This window comes from Saccoglossus kowalevskii, chromosome 5, assembly GCF_978046115.1.
Source record: "Saccoglossus kowalevskii chromosome 5, keSacKowa6.1, whole genome shotgun sequence".
NCBI classification, from domain to species: domain Eukaryota; kingdom Metazoa; phylum Hemichordata; class Enteropneusta; family Harrimaniidae; genus Saccoglossus; species Saccoglossus kowalevskii.
The window spans coordinates 24812938-24833204 of NC_140645.1; the positions used below are offsets into that span (position 1 = coordinate 24812938).

The window sequence follows — 20267 nt, forward strand, 5'->3', positions numbered from 1 at the left end:
GGACGGTGTTTAAGTACTTCCTCCACACTCAGTTTACCCACGGTTACTATTAACCGTGGTTTACATTTTGGAAATTGCGAATCGCAGTTTTTTTGGGAAAAAATCACCGTTTTCTCGTCGAAGTCATTGCTACAAATCGCATTGCGTTAACAAAATTCATCTTCAATAATCAAAGGAAGTTGTTTCAGGTAAAATCGTGCAGAAAAACTTCATGGTAAAAATTGCGTCGAGAGTTTGCGAACGATCGAAAACATCCCAAAACGAATATAATGATAAAGGTCTTGCCTGCGACTGTTTCCTCACAGACCCTACCCACAGACATTACACCGTAAATTCTGACGGTATGTAATAAAATGTGTGCTTTTTATGAACATGTTCGTTTCTTCATTATAAAAGTGTCGTGGAAATCATTTACGCAATCTTTTCTTCAAAGAGAAGTATATGACGCCGACGATGCCCCTTGTTCGGATGATAGTTTTATTTTAAATTGCGAGGAAGTCTATGAACAATGTGCTTGGTGTACCTGTGACAATCCCCATTGATTTGCCAGTCCAGCCCAGTGAATAAATGGAAGAACATTTTACCCCTATCCTACGAACTCAAGATTGCTTACTCCAACATCCAGACTTGGAAATAATTTGCACGCATCGAGCAGTACTGGAAACAGAATTCATTAGAAACCAGTTGGATAGGAAAAGAAAACAACATGCTTGTCTTGAACATTAGGAAATCCATAATGTTTGCATGTTGATACGCTTGTAAAAAAACATTAACGTAAAAGTCGAAACTCCCTAGGCTGGAAGTTATTTCACCAATCCAGGCATATATGGCTCCCCAAGTTCTTGATATATAATCACAGTGTAAAGCCTGCTTTTCACTAATGAGAGGGCACCTACAGAACTCACACTGGAGAAGGGGTTCTTTCACTGCTAGTATGGGATTGACAAAACAATAGTACTGGAAATGAAATACACATACACCGAAATATCGAGCTAAGTAATACCTCTCAAATTAATTCCTGGAAATAAAGCAAAAAATAAAGTCACTAAAATAGGGGATTGCTTAGGAAAGTGTGCATTGGTGATAACTCACAGTTCCAGGATGTATTAATGGACGACAGTAAATGGCTTCTGCAACCCAACAACGAATAAATAAATAAATACAGAAGTCTTGCTTGAAGAGGAACGCTGTTATTCTGGAGGGCACCGCTGAAAGCAAGAGATCGCAGAGCAGTTCATATTTAGTTCATCTTTAACTAATGAAGTGTAATTTGGTGGAAATCTATATTCTGATAATGAGAACCAGTTGTTTGTAATATACCCCTAAGATACGTCAGTTAGATAATGTAGTCATGTTATGTAAGGAACATTGCGATTAATAAAGTACATGTAGTATTAAATAGAAAACAAGAAGTTGGCTCGTATTTTGTTGCTGTACTATACTTTTTAGGATCTTTTGAACAATTCATGTTATTCTATAAGAAACATTTAAATAACTAAAGTGTATGTGTTATTTGAGAAAAATTGGTAATAATTATTTTTGTGTGTAATTATGACTTATGATAAACTATTATGCTCCCTTTCAAGTTTTACCCAGTATTGTTTGCGCAGAATATTGAGATATATTATTGTATTGTTCCAGGACATTTATACTCATTTTTGCTATGCAAAAACAAATCGTACAATTTGTTTTTAATTCAAATCATCTTTGCACAAGGTTATAATAGTGATAACATTTGATTGAAACGTTATTTCACAAAATATTATCATGCAAATGTTGTTGTTTTTTACTTTAACGCAGTTCATGGAAAATATAGAAAGTGTTAACTACACTCCAAATAAAAATAAGACACCAATTGCAGTTTATGTGCACCTAAACGACTAATGCAAGGCATGACTTCACGCGAATACAAAATAATAAATTAATTTGGTAGTTTTCACATTCCTAGATTTTTTTTAGTATTCTAGCTCAGTAGAATGGGGTACACCCGGTAACTCGTGGATTATCTAAAATGCATTCCAAGGCAGCAAACTTCTGCCACATATGCAATTCACTTATCCTCAGTAATATGCCCACCTTATTGTATTCTGAATTATTTTTTGAAATCAAACGCCAAAATGAGGCTTGAATAGTGTGTGGTAACTTATAGCATGTGTAATATGTGTTACAGTGTAGAAGTCTGCTGCTAAATATTTCTAAAAGTATAATTGAATTTCATGACAATTCCAAGACATCAGTGCAGTTATAGTTTTGGAAGTTAACTATTTACTACTCTCTTATTCATAAAACTAGAATGAAAGAAATTACTAAAACACTCATACACAACCCAATGTATTACCACGCCTGCTATGACAAGATAATGGAAACCGGTGATGTCGATCAACGGAAAAATGACGCCATGACAATCGTTATGAAACTAAAATTAGATAGAACAAAGACATTAAATGTTTTGACTGTCGGGTTTGGAAATGGTAAGCTTTAAATTCTATATCAAATTATTGTTTGTACATTACATGAAAAAAAAGGAATAAATATCATGTACACAGCTGTTGAACCAGTAGCAGACGAACTGAAGAAGTTCGAACAGTTGGTGAAAAATAAAAGAGACCAGTGGCATAAAGTTACATTTGACTTCCGTGCTATTACGATTGAAGAGTATTTGGAAATGAATGAGAGGAAACAATTTGGCATGATTAGTGCTACACATTCAGCATATTATTTCAAAGATCTTGAGGAAACTATAATGAACCTATATGAATGTTTGGTTAAAGGAGGAATATTATTCACCAGGATGGATGACGGTACGTATTTATTATGAAAAGCTGGTATTACTGAACGCAATCCATATACATTAAAAACAAATGATCAGTGTTTTGCTAAGAATGTACACATTCTCTTTGCAGGTGGATTAGAGAAGTTCATTTCCAAAGTCGGAGAATATTACACAGATCAGTTGTGCAACTTCATTGGAACTCATGCCATAGAAGATATCATCAACCGTAGAATACCAAATGTCAGATATGGAAGTATCAAGAGGGAACTATGGTTTAATGTCACTGAATGTTTTGGTGAAGAATCCGAAATAGGATCCTACATTATAAATGTTTTTACAAAAATCTACAACTTTCGCGAAAAAGCAAAACCCAAAATTAAAAAACAAATATTAGATTATATGAGGGATGAATGTTGTAAGAAAGAGGATAGCAGGATTTTGTTTAATACAGATGAAAGAGATTTATTCATTTTCCGTGATTAAAGTTGATCGAATATATCCTTTGTGTAGTCTTAGTAATAACATTGTCATGAACTAGTTTATTATCATTTAGAAAACAAAAACAAAGAAACAATTGGATTATTAGGTTATTAGCAATACTAGTATTATGCAAAGTTGATATCATGAAGATAATATTCTCGAATTAATGTAGAAAGATAAAGGGGTTTGCTTAACATTCAGGTAGCATATATTCATTTAACTTAGTTATAGCATATATTCATTTAACTTAACTTAGTTCAAGAACTTTTCGCTGTACATAGTCTCAGTGATTCGTGATCATGGAATTATTTTGGTTTTCAACTGCCGAATAAATGAATGTAGTTAGCTTGTTATTATTAATCAATATTAGTAATACAATGTAGAACTGGCGTTATGAATATGAAAGTCTTGTTAATAATATCTCAATGATAATAAGCCAAATTTATTTAATTATGGGGACATGTATCAATCGCTTCACTTGTTGACATTGTCTGACGAGGCGAGATATGTAGTACGATGTGACTGGTTCATATGTAAATTTAATAAAGTTGTTCACATGTCAATGCATTTTCAATTCAATTTACAATGTATGTATATATACCAAGCTTTCAGATGCAGTTACTTGTTACAGATACTCGTGAGAGGACTCTATAATTAGGATGTTGAAAAGATTTACCCTATCTTAAGGACACTTTCACTTAAAAATACGGGTCATAGGACATAAAGTTACCTCAGCTTCTCGACACCTGGTGGCAGTAGGTAGTCATGTTCATTGTAATTTAGACAATGAATTCCTAAAAGAACTGAAGAAACTACATGGCTGTTCTACGCGAGGCTTTCATGAGCCATATTGCTGTTGTACATGAGCTGCACTTGCTGTTCTCAACAGTAAACCAGCCGAGAAAGATCGACACACATACTCTGTGTCTACATGTTCTGCAAATCGACATTGAATATCTGAGACTATAGCTTCTATTTCTTTTACTTAATTACTCCACGTGGCGGTATTTATACGCCACATCCACAAATATATCAATGGAATATGGATTGATCTATGTGTATTGATGCACGTTATTTGTTCGACCATCAGAATTAATGTCCGTTTTTTAATGTTCCATTCATCAAGCAAATTTCCGTTTTGTATTATTGTATTTGGTTTCAAATTAGTACATGCATGGGGATTTATAGGAACTAGATGCATATATTTGTTTTTCAGATCAAATTATATTTAAAAAGGTCCGCTGGCGGCCATTTTGTTTGAACGAACGCAGTTTTAGTGCCATATTTCTGACCTACCTTGATCAAGCATGTTTATGTGTCGTATATAAATGTATTTTGTTTAAAATTAGTACATACATGAGGATTTATAGCAACTAGATGCATATCTTTGTTTTTCAGATCAATTATATTCAAAATGGTCGGCTGGCGGCAGTTTTAGTGCCATATTTCTGACCTAACTTGACCAAACATCTTCAAACTTTATATAAACATCATATACGATGTCGTCACAAATATACATCCAAAACACTGATTTGCACCGTACAGTTCAATACAATTATATAATAAAATTCTATATAGATATACGACACAAATTAAGAATATCACATCATAGTAATGATAGATTTTGAATTTCAATTTTGCTATAACGTATTCAAGAGTACCAGAATGCACCTTTACCAAACGATCCGGGATTGGCTGCTCAACATGTTTATATACAGTTGCGTGGATATGTGAAGTAATACATATCCAATTGTATCAAACAAACCCTGTATTGCTCGTGTGTGTGTTTACTGCCATGTGAAAGAATTAAATCATGTGAAGGTCAGAACATTTTGTTTTGATATCGATTGGTAATTGAGTATTACACTTAATTTATGTTTGATATAATAATGATCTTACTGATAGAATACGTCGTGAGTTTCCAGTGAAAATGTCATGTAACAAGAAAACATGTGCTATAACATATTATCGCATGGGACGACTAGTATTATATTCACAAACCTAATCTTACCACATGATGAAATGTATTACAGTATAGACAAATACTATGACACTGGTGTCACGCGAGAACCCGTCTTGCAATTAGGCTTGCAAATTAGAGTACAGGTGTATGTAACGAATACAGGACAAGTATATGTTGTGTTTGATTTTTTTAAAAATTATTTTGTTGTGCATTTGCGTGGTGTGGTTGGAGAACACGTCACTCCGATTCAGAATACCACAGTAGCAGGACTGACTTTTAGTCGTCTGTGAGTAGACTGTATGAGGAAAAACGTGCAAACACGTTACCACGGGGCGCCAAGTCTAAGTATAATCTAGAGCCAGGTTATTGTAGGAAATTAATCCCATTACTTGTGGCGGGAACCATGCAATTTTAAAACAAAACACGTGGCATAACATATAGTAGTTAATAAATAAACGCTGCTCGGACTGATAAATATGATATATATTAGATAATATTTGGCAATCGTTGTCCTTACCAAATATTATCTACTATATGACATATAATCGCATGGGACAACTAGCATTATATTCACAAACCTAATCTTACCACATGATGTAGCAGTGTCAGCTGATAATATGTATTACAGTACAGAAAAATACTACGACACTAGTATACAATGAGGAATAATAAAAAGGAATGTGAAAACACCTTTTGAGCAACGTAACAAGTAAAAATTTGATATCAAACGAAATAAATTACCGAGCAGGGCACATGAAGTGCACTGGGAACAATATTTATCCTATCTGGTGACAGGAAGCTCTGTCAGCAATGGACTGAAATAACAGAACATGTGAGTTTATACCTAAATTGAATAACATTCAATTAGGGAATTGTTACTTCGATGGTTTTATTTGTACAAACATTTATTGTAATGACGAGCATTATGTCAAAAACTCAAATAAACTGTGACTCATAGCCACATCAGTTCAGCTTGCTTTAAATCGAAACAAATAAAAACTCAAATTTCGATATGGCTGCCTAATTTGTTGAAGATGAGATGAGTGCTAACTACAAAGAATTGTGAGATGATTTCAACATGACTGCCGGTGTAATTGTGACAAGTCGAGATAAGATCTAAATATGTATTACAAAATTACTTTATAAGAAATTCTAAATATAGAAGTGAGTTTAAGAAATCATATCACCCTTGTATAAAAACGCATGAAATAACAAACATTGAACAATGCAATAAAAGTTGGCAATTTTACAGAAATAAATGTTGGATTCACATAAACTCTGGATAGGCATATTTTAATGAATAATATTTTAATTTTAATAATCTCATCAATTGTAACACATGTTGACATTTTGCATGCTATTCTTAACGTACTGTTCACATTGCATGGACTCTTACTGTGCCAATATATTCAAATCCATCGCACTGTTGATCCATAATACAAAATGGATCACAATTGCCTGAAAACGTACAATTTATAAGTATAAAGTTAGTAAAAAGACACATTGATTCGAAAGAAGCGATCTACGTGTTTGCAGTATTAGAAAATCATTACGAAAAATTCACTTAGCTAGTATTAACAAAATCAAAATGTGCTTTATTGCTTTCCATCATTCTCGAAATCTGTTATTTGTATATTTATTTGTACACGATCCAATAAAAAAACCTGATATTATTTTTTTGTCTGCCATAATCTGAATAGCCATTTTTATTTTTGTTTAATTAGTTGCAACCTCTTACATCTGAAGTACATCCTGAATAATGATGATGGTTATACCACCAAATTGATTGGCTCCAGCGATACAGCTTTCATTTATCATCAAACAATTCTTTATACTTTATTTTTAAATCATCAATAATCTAAGCATGACCTACAAATAACAAATTGAGTGCGTACAATACATTGATTGATGAAATCCTTGACAAATATTAATTAAGAGTATAATTTTTACCTAGAGTACTTGTAATACTACTGAAAAATAAATGAATAAAGAATAGTATATCATGTAACTATACACGCAAACTGTATATACATACAGTTAACAATGAGCTAAAATTGCGAATTGAAATGATTGAAAAAATAAAAATATTACGCTAATTTATGATACATTCTCTAAGAAACAAATCGGTCTATGCACATTAAAGTACAATCGATTAATATACATTTCCGTAGATCTTAAACACAGCTCTTAAACTAACATCTATAATCTTCCCGTGAGCAAATGAAATTGACACACTGGTATTACTAATATCAAATAATGATGAGCAAATTACATAATAATATTTATTTCCGTTTATTTGACAGTGAAATAAAAATTACTTTATGATCATGCTAAAACTACACGAATATTTTTTACTAAATACTTTAATCACGAAAGATGAATAAGTCTTTTTCATCTTTACTAAACAAAACCTTGTTTTCTTCTTTCTTACAACATTCATCCCTCATATACTCTAATATTTGTTTCTTGATTTCAGGTTTTGCTATTTCGCGAAAATTATAGATTTGTGTTAAAAAATCTATTATGTGAGATCCGACTTGGGATTCTTCATCAAAACATTCAGTGACATCCAACCATAATTCCCTCTTGATACTTCCATATCTTACAGTTGTTAGTCTACTGTTGATAATATCTTCTATGGCGCGAGTTCCAATACAGTTGTAACCGGGATCTGTGTAGTATTCTCCCACTTTTACAGACAACTTCTCCCATGCACCTACAAAGAATCACACTTAGTTGTTTAAAATGCCTTTTCTGGAATAATTGAAAATCCAAACCCGGAATTATTGTGCTTCGAAAGCGATATGATGATGGTCATTAAACTTTCAAGTTTCCTTTTATTTGATCGGTATTTGGCAATGATTGTGGTAGATAAAATGGCACACTTACCATCATCCATCCTTGTGAATAATATCCCTCCTTTGTCCAGACAGTTATACAGGTCCAATATAGTACATTCAACATCTTTGAAATGATATGCTGAATGTGCAGCAATAATCATGCCAAACTGTTTTCTCTCATTCATTTCCAAATACTCTTCAATCGTAATAGCGCGGAAGTCAAACGTAACATTGTTCCACTGGTCTCCTTTATTTTTCACCAATTGTTCAAACTTCGTCAGTTCGTCTGCGACAGGTTCAACAGCCGTGTATGAGATATTTAGGTAATTGGCCAACAAGTTGTCTATGAATGGCTCGTCACTTTTCCCTGCAATATCACGTATAATATCATCCTAATATGGCAATAACAATAACAACAAAATACAAATCTAATTTTATCGTGGCTCATAATGTATTCTGAAATGTGTTTAGATTAATACTATTCAACAAATATTCTTTTATTGTATAATGTTAGTAAGGTACAAGTAATAATTGGGAATACAAAGTAAGGCTTACCATTTCCACACCCAATAGTCAAAACATTTAATGCCTTTGTTCCATCTAATTTTAGTTTCTTAACGACTGTCATGACGTCATTTTTCCGTTGATCGACATCCACGGTTGCCATCAACGTGTCATAGTAAGCATGGTAATACATTGGGTAGTGGTTGAGTGTTTTTATAACTTCTTTCATTTCTAGTTTAATTAAAAGGAAAAAAAGAGTGAAACTATAACTGAACTATAACTTCACTAATGTATTAATTCATGTTAAATGTGAGGTTAATGCTACTATTACTGTTTTTAGCGGCAGACATTCACACTGTTATACACATTGTACACGCTTTACGCTAGACTAGATTCACTGCAGTCTCCACCACATTTGGAATAGTCGTTAGAAGCTTGAAATATATAATTGCTGCACATCAATCATTATGAGTTTAACGAACATCATAATACATATTCAAAATATGCAAACCTAATTAATATAAGCTGTGCAATCAGGTTTACTCTGTTCACAGGTATCACATGTTTTTCTACAATCGACAAAACATCGATATTTCTGTATATAGTTATTATCAGCCCTTAATCTGTCAATAATTGAGCGATCACTGGCTATTGCACTTGCCTTGCTATGAATATGTAATGTTAAATTTAAGTATGAACTGTATTGTGTAAGAACTTACAGTTACACATAAATCATTTTGCAAAATGCCTATTTTACTCAATATAATAGCAATTGTTGGTAATGGTCACAATTTTTTTGCATGCAATAACTAGACCGCATACTATTCAAATAATGTAACCATTCGATTACTTCCACATTATGTACAGGAGAACAGGACCCTTGCGCTCACATAAGTTTGATTGCCATGACTAGGTAATTGATTGTGTTGTTATGCGATATAGTACGTCACAAAAAACACTTAATATAAATGAATGTGGGAATTTGGATTGAAGGTTATCATGGTTAAAAAAAACATTATTCAGAAGATATGAAAATTTCTGAAAAATGCATGTAACCCAATGTATTGCCATGTATGGAATGCAGCCTGGTGGACATAAAATCAAATAAATCTATAAAGTCAAGCGACTTGATTATCAAAAGAGTTCTGATGTCTATTGGCATTATTACGAAAACGAATAAATCTGACAGAGGTCCGCCAAAAAGACTAATATATCTTGTGGAAGAAATTGGGAAGGTAGATTTTGAAACAGAATTACAAAAATGTTTATAAAAACAATGAACTGAGGAAATCAGAGGTTTATCATACACATTTGATGGTGCCGTTAGAATTAAATCTTCGTATCACAATTTATTAATACGTGCAAAATTAGCAAAGATAAATCAACCGATTCTTGATCTACAGCGTGGACAAATTTAAACGAGTAATGTGTAGAAAATTAATTCTATCAAAATACCAAGGCATACAACCTTCAATTGGTATATTTTGGGAAAAATTAAATCAACAATATGTACATGGTAAATGGTCACCAATATCACGAATTGAAAATTAGCAATTTCACCCACTGAAACATAACCTTACTAAACACTTATCTTTTAAAGAAATTCTGTCTCCCTGACATGATGCAAAATTGCACCAAGGTCCCATTTATAAAACCACATTGCTTTAAACATTCAGATGCAAATATTATGCTAAACGTCATGCAATGATGATATATTTCGACTTTGTATCGCTATGCATCACCACAAACAAATTCGCAGGTAGTATGTTGAACGCTTTTATTATTACAGTCAAATAAAATCACATGCATTGTAATTTCAATAGTGCCACCAAAGCCTAATTGTTATCAACAATGCAGTGATTATTTCTAAAATCTGAAGGATTATCACTCTTAATACCTTCTGTTTGTAGTTTGTTTGTTTGTTCTCTCGTAGCCTGCACGTGACACAATAGTAAACGCATTAAACTTAAGAAGAAAATTATGATAAGATCCAATACAGTTAGGGTTGTTCTATTGTGAGCCAAAACACAGAATGTATGTATATGCAACATCTAATATGTGTGACCAACTCTCCAGCAGTAACATTCACCACTGGAGTCGCATTTGCACATACACAAATAATATTTCTCTCATATCACTTATAATTTACATTGAACATGTCAACATGTTAAAGTTTCATATTAGCTTTCAGACATGCTTTTAATATAATATCACTGAAAATAAGACCAGGTATTGAAAGGGTTAACTACACATGGCGCTCTACACATGTAGTGATGGCCACGTGTTAACACGTGTTTTGTTAATCGCCATTTTCGTTATAATACCTGTAATTCTGTGGGCCTTTTCCGAGACAACTAGGCCCATTTGAAATTGTCAACCCAAGAACATCAACAAATCACTCGATTTCGTCCCATTATTCATGCACATACTAAATAGGGCACTGAGACCAGCCAGTCACAGGAATGGCCTAAACAGGTATTGTCATCAGCTGTTTGGCTGCTGACCACTACATAATATTGTAGGACATAATATTGTTAATCTCCTGTGTGAATACATAGCCAAGTTTATCTTGCAGAATAGTAGATGTTATTATTAGATTTTGTAGACATGAAATGCAACATTGCTAAGTTGAAGTGAGAGTAACTAACTTATATGCGATGATGCTATAATGTCGGTATTCTAATTGTGCAACATCTCAATGGAACATATGGAAATAATGAATTACATAATTATTATATATATTATGAAAGTCGAAATTTGCTCGTCTGACTGAAAGTAAATAATTCACAGAAGCAATAAGGATGAATGTCGGTAGTCAGAGCGTAATGAATGACAGAATTAATATAAGCAGTTTTGAACACCAACGTATTGAACAAAAGACCCGACGTCAATTTTTCGAGTGACAATGAAAAATCATGCATTGTGTACGACACATTCACACATTAGTGTGATTGTTTAATTCCCGCAAAAATATTTTACGATTTTGAATATTAAATGTACATATTTTACCTGCCATACTAACAGTTGTTGTCACGACTGTATACTGAATGATTAAGTCTGTCTATCATGTGTACTGTAAAGTACAGATGTACGCCATTATAGCTGTTGTAATACATGTACGTTGTATATACGTGTGCTTATATTCTGTTCTGATATAATATGTAAAAATCTTCACCTTAAATATTGTTACTTGAACCTGTAGAATGTTACTGAATATCCAGTTAGGTGATCCTCCTGCCAGGTATATGATATATTGAATTTTCTTTCCAATTTAAATCATTGTATAATCCTCTTATTATAAAAATAACATCAAATATTTTTTTACGGGGTATTTTACGGGGTATTTTCGTCCCACCATATTAGGAAATGCTAATTCCAAATATGGAATAATCACACGCATAAGCGTCCTCTAATAATAAAAACAAACATGGCAGCCTCCATGGTATTTAATTTGAAATTTTACTTGCGCGTTTCATTCACGAAAAAGGCACGGACATCTAATGAAACAATAAATTTCTTTGCACAAATATTATTAAAAAATATTTTTTTATTGAATAAAATATGAATCATATCATGTACAAGGTGGCGCCACTAAATTAATTTTGTAGTCTGCCAATATGCAAGTTGCGATGCAGTGTATTCCTAGCAGCATAGTTCCATGAGTTCCGACAACAAATACGTTTATCAAATTATTTCAACAAGTTATTGGCAGAGTCAAATGCATATTGGCTGAGAAGCATGTCATGATGTTCATCTTTCTGAACCTGGTGGTGACGGTGATGGTGACAACGAAATCAATTTCGAATTATTGCCGATCGAAAGCAATGACGACAACTTTGCGGAGCTGCTAAACCAAGCCAGTGACATTGGTAAAGCAAGCACAGACAAGGCCAATTTATCAACAGATTCGGAAATACAACGTTTTGTCACTGATCAAAAAAAAACACCACCGAAGATTCCTGCAAGGACAGAGAAATGAAACGCGAGAGATACACAAAATACCACCGCAAGTACTCGATAACCACCTGCAACACTTTTTTTTAAAGCCTCGAAGCAAAATGGAGATCTCTATGAACCGGATACATTAACATCTCACCAGAAAAGTATAGACAGGTACCTAAGGGAAAACAACTATCGTTGGTCTATAATTCGAGACATTGAGTTTACCAAATCGCGGGAAGTTCTGTCGGCGAAACAAAAGAGTTTGAAAAAAGAAGGCAAGGGGAATAGGCCAAACAGAGCAGAACCTCTCACTGCCAGCGATGAGTCCGCGCTGTGGAAATGTGGTCAGCTTGGTCTAGATAATGCAAAATCCTTGCTAAACACCGTCTGGCTCAACAACACAAAATGCGTCGGTCTGAGGGGTCGTGATGAGCACCATAAAATGACATGGGGAGATGTGGTATTAAAACGGAATTCCGAAGGGAGAGAGTATCTGGAATATTCCGAGAGAGACACTAAAACACAATCGGGGCAAGTAAACAGTGAACGGCCATTCAAGCCTGTTGCTTTTGCCACACCAGAAAATCCAGAAAGATGTCCAGTCAATGTATACACATTTTTTGTCACATCGCCCGGTAGAAATGACAAGTCTTCAGCGCCATTTTATCTTCCTATCGACTACAGTAAACGGCCTTCGGACAAACTGTTGTATCTGAGCATTAATAGTATAAACATATACCGTACTTTGCATGGCCATATTCCCGCCATCAGTTGGGTTGCTTAGCAACAGATGGGATTCTGGGACAGGGCTGCCATCTTTGTGAGTTCTGTTAGTTATTACACACAAGTAAACTTGCTTGTATTCCGAACCTGTTGTATGCGTGTTTATTGGGCCCGACACCACATTTTGGCGACGAGGATGGCTGAATTTCATCTCCCACCACCAACACCTTTCTTAGCTAGTCCAGGTGAGCCAGCGATTTCATGGCTGAGGTGGTATTCCGGGTTTAAAACTTATATGACTGCCACCAATCTAGACAGTGATGACGTTGCTGATGGCAGAAAACGTGCAGTACTACTACATTGTTTAGGGATCGAGGGACAGCGAATCTTCCAGTCTCTTGGTGATTGCCCTACGTATAAGGATGTTGTGGATAAACTCGAGTCGCACTTTGGTCCTCGAAAATCCGTTATCCTGGAAAGGCATCGATTTCGTCAGCGCGGACAGCGTCCTGGTGAGTCAATATCGAGTTATGTTGCTACTTTGAACGAACATGCTGCCAAATGTAATTTTGGTACACTCACAGATGAAATGATCAGAGATCAGCTGATTGAGAAAACGCATACTCCACGTATTAGAGAAAGATTACTAATGGAGCCAGACACGTTAACTTTGCATAAAGCCACAACTTTAGCTGAACAAATTGAAAATGATTTATCTGATTCACATGTGATTGCATCTGACACGATGTCACTCGAACCAAACCCAGTAAAAGTAAAACTGGAAGAAAAACCCAAAATACAAGGTATCAACAAGAGACAGTACAACAGAAATCGTACTCAAAACAACTACCGTAATAGAAATCGGGCCACACAAAATACACTTTCAGGTTGTCGCAACTGTGGTTCCAATAACCATGATACACGTCACTCAGACTGCCCAGCCAACAGACAAGAGTGCAGAAACTGTCATAAAATTGGTCACTTTGCACGAATGTGTAGAAGCTCTGCAACTACAAAGGTTAAACAAGTGGATACACCCAATAAGGACTCAGACATTGAACAAGTGTTAATATATACTGTTTCCGAAGTTAACGCAATTGACAATAGTTTCAAAACTTGTGCCGTGACAATAAATGGGATTAGACTCAACCTAGTACTAGACCTTGGTGCTAAGGTTTCCATCTTGAATGAGGAATTGCACAAACAACACTTCAAAGCTATACCACTGCTACCAACTAGACAAATGTTAACCAGCTACAATGGAGGTAACATTCCGGTTATTGGTGTAGTACGTCTTCCAGTGCAGTATGATGAACAGACTGTGCAGAACTTTAAGTTTTATGTCACACAAAATGGTAGTAATCTCATGGGAATTGATTTATTCAACTAAATTGGATTTCAGATAAGTAGATATGGTACAATTGTCAACTCAGTGGATGTTGTTGACAACTTTCCTGAATTATTTTCTGGATTTGGAAAAATTACTACTTTTGCGCACTGACCACGGGTTGATCCAAGCATTTCCCCAGTGTCACAGAAACTTCGACGATTACCGCTAACAGTACGCGAGGAAGTTTCAAAGGAATTGAGTCGTCTTGAGAATTTGGACATTATTGAACACATTGATAATTCTCCGTGGATTTCAAATTTAGTCGTTGCACGAAGAAAGACCGGCGATATTAGACTTTGTGTAGACTTGCGAGATGTAAACAAAGCCATTATACCTGATAAGTATCCCCTACCTGACCTTGGTGAACTCACCTCCGAATTTCATGGATCCAGAGTATTCACAAAATTGGATTTGCGTCGCAGCTACCTACAAGTACCGCTTGCCGAAGACAGTCGGAACCTCACAGCATTCATAACACATGAGGGTGTCTTCCAGTATAAGCGCATGCCATATGGACTTTCATCAGCACCAAGCGCCTTCCAAAAGATACTTGCTTCTGTTCTTAGCGACTGTGAGGGAGCTGTACACCTGATTGACGATGTTGCAATCCATGGTGCAAACCAAGCAGAACATGACCAGCGTCTTAACACAGTGCTAAACAAACTGAGAAAGTACAATTTAACACTCAATAGAGATAAGTGTGAGTTTTCGAAAGATGAGATTGAGTATCCGCGTCTGGTGTGTTACCATTACAGTCCAATACGAAAGCAATTATGGATCTCCCCGAGCCTGCCAATGTCAAGGAATTGCAATCATTTCTTGGTACGACAAACTTCTTTTTAAAGTTTGTACCATATTACGCAGACATAGCTGAACCCCTACGTAAACTGTTACGAAAAGATGAGCCATGGGAATGGACTCAGGATCAGCAGTGCGCATTCGACAAACTCAAGAACCAGATTTCGTCACCACCGGTTCTTGCACACTTCAACCCTGATGCTAAAACATATGTTACTACAGATGCCTCGGGATATGCAATCGGAGCAGTTTTGTAGCAAATAGTTAATGATGAAGAGAAGCCAGTTGCATTCACTTCTCGGACATTGTCTCCAACCGAGCGTAAATACTCAACAAGCGAACGTGAAGCTTTAGCGTGTGTGTATGCTTCAGAACATTGGCATATTGTACTCTACGGTAGGAAATACACACTACGCACTGACCATGAAGCGCTCAAATCAATTCTGTCAACAGTAGGCTCCGGTCATAAACCACTACGTATCTATAGATGGACTGATTGTCTTTTGCAGTACAACTTTGATGTCGAGCACATGCAAGGTACTAAGAACTTTGTCGCAGATATGCTAAGTCGTCTTGTACGCACTACGGACAACACAGAAACTGAAAATGACATTCTTGAAATTAACTTAGATGGGTTAGTCACAGCTAGCGAACTCCAAACACAGTCTCGTGATGATCCGCTGCTTCAACGAGTTGCCACATATGTTCAAAATGGTTGGCCAAAAAGTGTGCCACCAAATCTCAAAGTATTCGCTAACCTCCGCGATGAGCTTACAGTATGGAATGAATACTCTATTGCCCGTAGTTCACGTGCAGTTATTCCTGAAGCCCTGCAGGAACGAGTCCTACGAATGGCCCATGACGGACATCCAGGTATAGTTCGTATGAAACAGCGATGTCGTGAAACAGTATGGTGGCCAGGTATGGACTCTCAAATCGAAGATTACGTCCGCAATTGTGAGCCTTGTGCTATCAGTGGCAAGTCAGCTAGACCAAAATAACCACCACTTCAACCAACGCCATGGTCGACAGAACCATGGAACTCTATACAAATGGATATATTTGGTGAGATAGCAATAGCACCACATAGTCAACGTTTCTTAGTTGTAGTACACGACCTACATTCCAAATGGCCTGAAGTGGCAACAACAGGAACGGTCACATCTACAGCAGTTATTAAGATTCTTGAAGAACTTTTCACTCGATGGGGATTTCCAGAAGTCATCACTACTGACAACGGACCTCAGTTTACCTCAGACGAGTTTGAAAATTATTTACAATCACATGGTATCAAACATAATCTAACATCATTATATAACCCCCAAAGCAACGGTGGGGTGGAACGATTCAATAAATGCCTGAAAGAGGTTTTGAAAACGAACTTGTCGGAGGGAAAGACATTCGCAGATTCAGTTCGTACAATACTACAGAACTATAGAGCTACACCACATGCTCTTACTCAAAAGTCACCTTCACAACTTATGCTCAATCGTCAAATGCGTCTACCACTTGATAAACTAAAACCACCTACTACCAGCGTCGGTAATGCACAAACAGACATTCCAGCTATGAAGTCAGAAATAGAACAACGTCAAGCCAGAATCAAGTCATACACAGATCTACGACAGCACGCTAGATCCACCAATCTGAATGTAGGAGACTGGGTGAGAGTTAAACGTCCAAATCGCAGCCATAAGCTCTCCCCTACATTTTCTGAGCCGCATCGCATTGTTAAGAAGCTTGGTAAGTCTTCGTTTAGACTTGACGACGGTACAGCATGGAGTGCCAGAAGATGTGTACGTTCGCGTAGACATGATTCATCTGTACTCCCACCTGAACTCCCTAACGAACACTTAATGATAAACCAAGAACATCATCCAGTAGTTACAAATGCTAATAGCTTACCTACACGCGAAAGTCGTCCAGTACGAATAACACGTATGCCAGCATATTTGAGAGACTATGTAATTTCATAAGCATAAGAACGGTATCTATAGAACATTAGTTTGTTAATGCAGTTAAAAGGATTTAAACCGTTGCACGTTTGAGATTTTGAACTCTTATCGAACTTTAATATCGTTTTTTCATTCATTGTATGTTTATACTTAGGATTATGCATCCTTTCCGTGAGGGGGAATTATGTTGTGTCAGAGCATTAATAGTATAAACATATACCGTACTTTGCATGGTCATATTCCCGCCATCAGTTGGGTTGCTTAGCAACAGATGGGATTCTGGGACAGGGCTGCCATCTTTGTGAGTTCTGTTAGTTATTACACACAAGTAAACTTGCTTGTATTCCGAACCTGTTGTCTGCGTGTTTATTGGGCCCGACACCACACAAACTAAAGTGGGCATAAATACCCTCGGCACAATCATAAAGAAAATGACCGAAACGGCTGGTATTCCAGGAAAAAAACGAATCATTCGGGGAGGAAAACGGCAATACAGAATTTGGTTTCCGCGGGGTAAGGCTAATTGAAGAATCAAGAATCAACGAATCTGCGAATCATGAATTGTGCAATGACTATTTTTAATTGCCATTTTATTTGCAAGAAATAGCGTTTTTTGTTTTTCAAAAATTAAGAATTATAATATACAAGAAATGTCATTCATGCATGAATGTAAACAATCAACCATTATGCCGTAGCAAGCGAGAGCCAGCGGGAACACATGTCCGACATTCTAACATCCAAGCCAGTATCTACCAAATTCGTGCAAGAAAATACAAATACCTCTAATGCCGACAACCAAAATATTCTACCTGGTGGCACTGTACAAGTGGCAGGAACAGAATTCACTTTCAACATAAACGTAAATGTTCAGATGGCCTCCACTACGTCGACGACCGCCATTGCATCTCCACCACCAAAACGACGACGACCATTCGTGTTGTATGACGACGACAGCCAACGAATTTCTTGGATTAAGAGTTTTTGTTAAATTGTTTTTGAGAATAAATAAAACGATGAATGTTAAAGGAAATTACTGAGTCAAAGCATAGTGTAAGGATAGTGAGTGAGTGAGTGAGCGTGACGCGTGTGTGTGTTCTAAAGTTCACGCGAAGTTTGACCAGACCCCCCACAAAGAAATTTGCTAAATCTGTTCTAAAACTTTTCAGATTTCGGTCTACCCATGATGTGTCCCATGATGTACTCAGACAGTACACGGTCGCATCGACCTCCGTTGCGCGTCGGTCGATACCTCTTGCACTGTCTTCGTGCATACTTTGAGGTATTCTCTTAATAACCTCACATTCTTTCACAATTCAATTTGTGGTCTCGAAGTGAGCTCAAGAAATAATTCGGTGATTCGATTATTATATTTCTGAGAGCGAATATACACAATGCATGTCTTTGCAGTTAGGGTAATGCATATATTTGATTAGGTTTTGGTTTAAATCTATGTATATTAATTACATAATTTGCATGATAAATAGCTACTTTTGAGCTGTTCAATGAATGTCCACTCGTTAGATGTTGATGAAACTTGGTTCATAGATGCTCCGAGGCAATGTGCAGATAATATTAGTTGAAACTGAAACTAGATAAAATATGGGTTGGTAGAGTATATGTTTATAACACAAACTTTGTTGGCATACAGATCTAAATGAGATACAATAACTTATAGTAAATATTGACGGAAATATAAAATATAAAAAGAAGGTCATTTATTCGACATGCCAGGTTGACATCAATCGAAATATCGAATATAATTCATCAAACAACTTGCGCCATACTCATTTGTAAATTGTGACGATGACGATGGACAACGCAACTAATTTTCAGTTTAGATGCCTCAACTCAGAAAGAAGTGCGACATTTATGCGTGAACAGAATCATAAAACATGCAAGATAACATTTGCTCAAGTATTTTGTACAAGTATCTCTGTTAACAATTAATGATTTACTGAGGCAAATACAAACTGCCTCATTATATTCATTGTGTATTACTGTATTATTTGAAAAGTGAAAATCGCCCTCAACGGAAAACTATCATGTTCTGCTTTGAAGTACTGTAAATCTATTAATAATTCACTAAGTTTTGATTTTGCTCTTTTCGCTGATGAGTAAAATCTGATAAATCAAATCTCCGTAAACATACAAAACAACAATATAACTCATAGTTTCCTTGACAAATTCGTGAATGTAAAACACAGTGAATACTCTTAAACATTAAAATGGTGAAATTAAATGTCAGTGAAAATAAATAGTTTTACAGTATGTACCATGTATCTAATAAATAGATTTCATGTCGTTGTAGCCAAAAGGTGAATCATACAATCTTACCAATATTAAAAATGGTGATCAGTTTAATAAATATGAATTTAGAGTGTTATATTTTAAGAAGTAAAAAGTGTACAGCCAACACAGAGACAATTGGAATGAATGTATTAACATGGAAATCACTACTATAAACACTTTTATTTTGTGTCTGTTGTGTTTTAAGTGAGTACAAAGTGGGGATTATCCCTAAGCACTTTGTCTTTGAAGACATTTTAAATTAGTATTATAAAAGCTCTATAATTGGATCCTAATAGCTGAGACAAATGCTTCAAAACTTATATATATTTATGTCAAATACGAAATACATATTTGTTAGTATATGTTTTCTCTCAAAATGTGGATGCGACTAAACAGACATAATTTGCTATCAGCTTCAGATTTGAATCAGAGATTGGCCACCGCAAATTGTTTTCAAATATAGTGCATATATCGATTATCTGACATCTTGTTTTCTGTTTAGATAGTTTATGTATTTTATTGGTATATTCGCAAATGTATAATAGATTGTGGAACCCTCCAAATGAGTTGATTGAAACAGGGAGCTTTGTCAGCAATGGATTGGAATAGA

General features: G+C 35.6%; 3 protein-coding genes across 3 annotated transcripts; 2 read left to right on the plus strand and 1 right to left on the minus strand.

Moving 5' to 3' along the window:
- The first annotated feature begins 2343 nt into the window (after nt 1-2343).
- LOC102801851 (histamine N-methyltransferase-like) lies at nt 2344-3256 on the plus strand. Its single transcript, XM_006824334.2, has 2 exons — nt 2344-2801; nt 2904-3256. The coding sequence occupies exons 1-2, from the start codon at nt 2537-2539 to the stop codon at nt 3254-3256; spliced, it is 618 nt and encodes a 205-aa protein (XP_006824397.1). The 5' UTR covers nt 2344-2536.
- Nucleotides 3257-7499: 4243 nt separating this feature from the next.
- LOC100367034 (histamine N-methyltransferase-like) lies at nt 7500-8789 on the minus strand. Its single transcript, XM_002741010.2, has 3 exons — nt 8612-8789; nt 8106-8423; nt 7500-7932 (listed from the first exon to the last, which is right to left on the minus strand). Exons 1-3 carry the CDS (start codon nt 8787-8789, stop codon nt 7580-7582), a joined length of 849 nt encoding a protein of 282 aa, XP_002741056.1. The 3' UTR covers nt 7500-7579.
- Nucleotides 8790-9304: 515 nt separating this feature from the next.
- Nucleotides 9305-13286, plus strand: LOC146745921 (transcriptional regulator QRICH1-like). The gene is made up of 2 exons (XM_085498816.1): nt 9305-9338; nt 12607-13286. Exons 1-2 carry the CDS (start codon nt 9305-9307, stop codon nt 13284-13286), a joined length of 714 nt encoding a protein of 237 aa, XP_085354942.1.
- The last annotated feature ends 6981 nt before the right edge of the window (nt 13287-20267 follow it).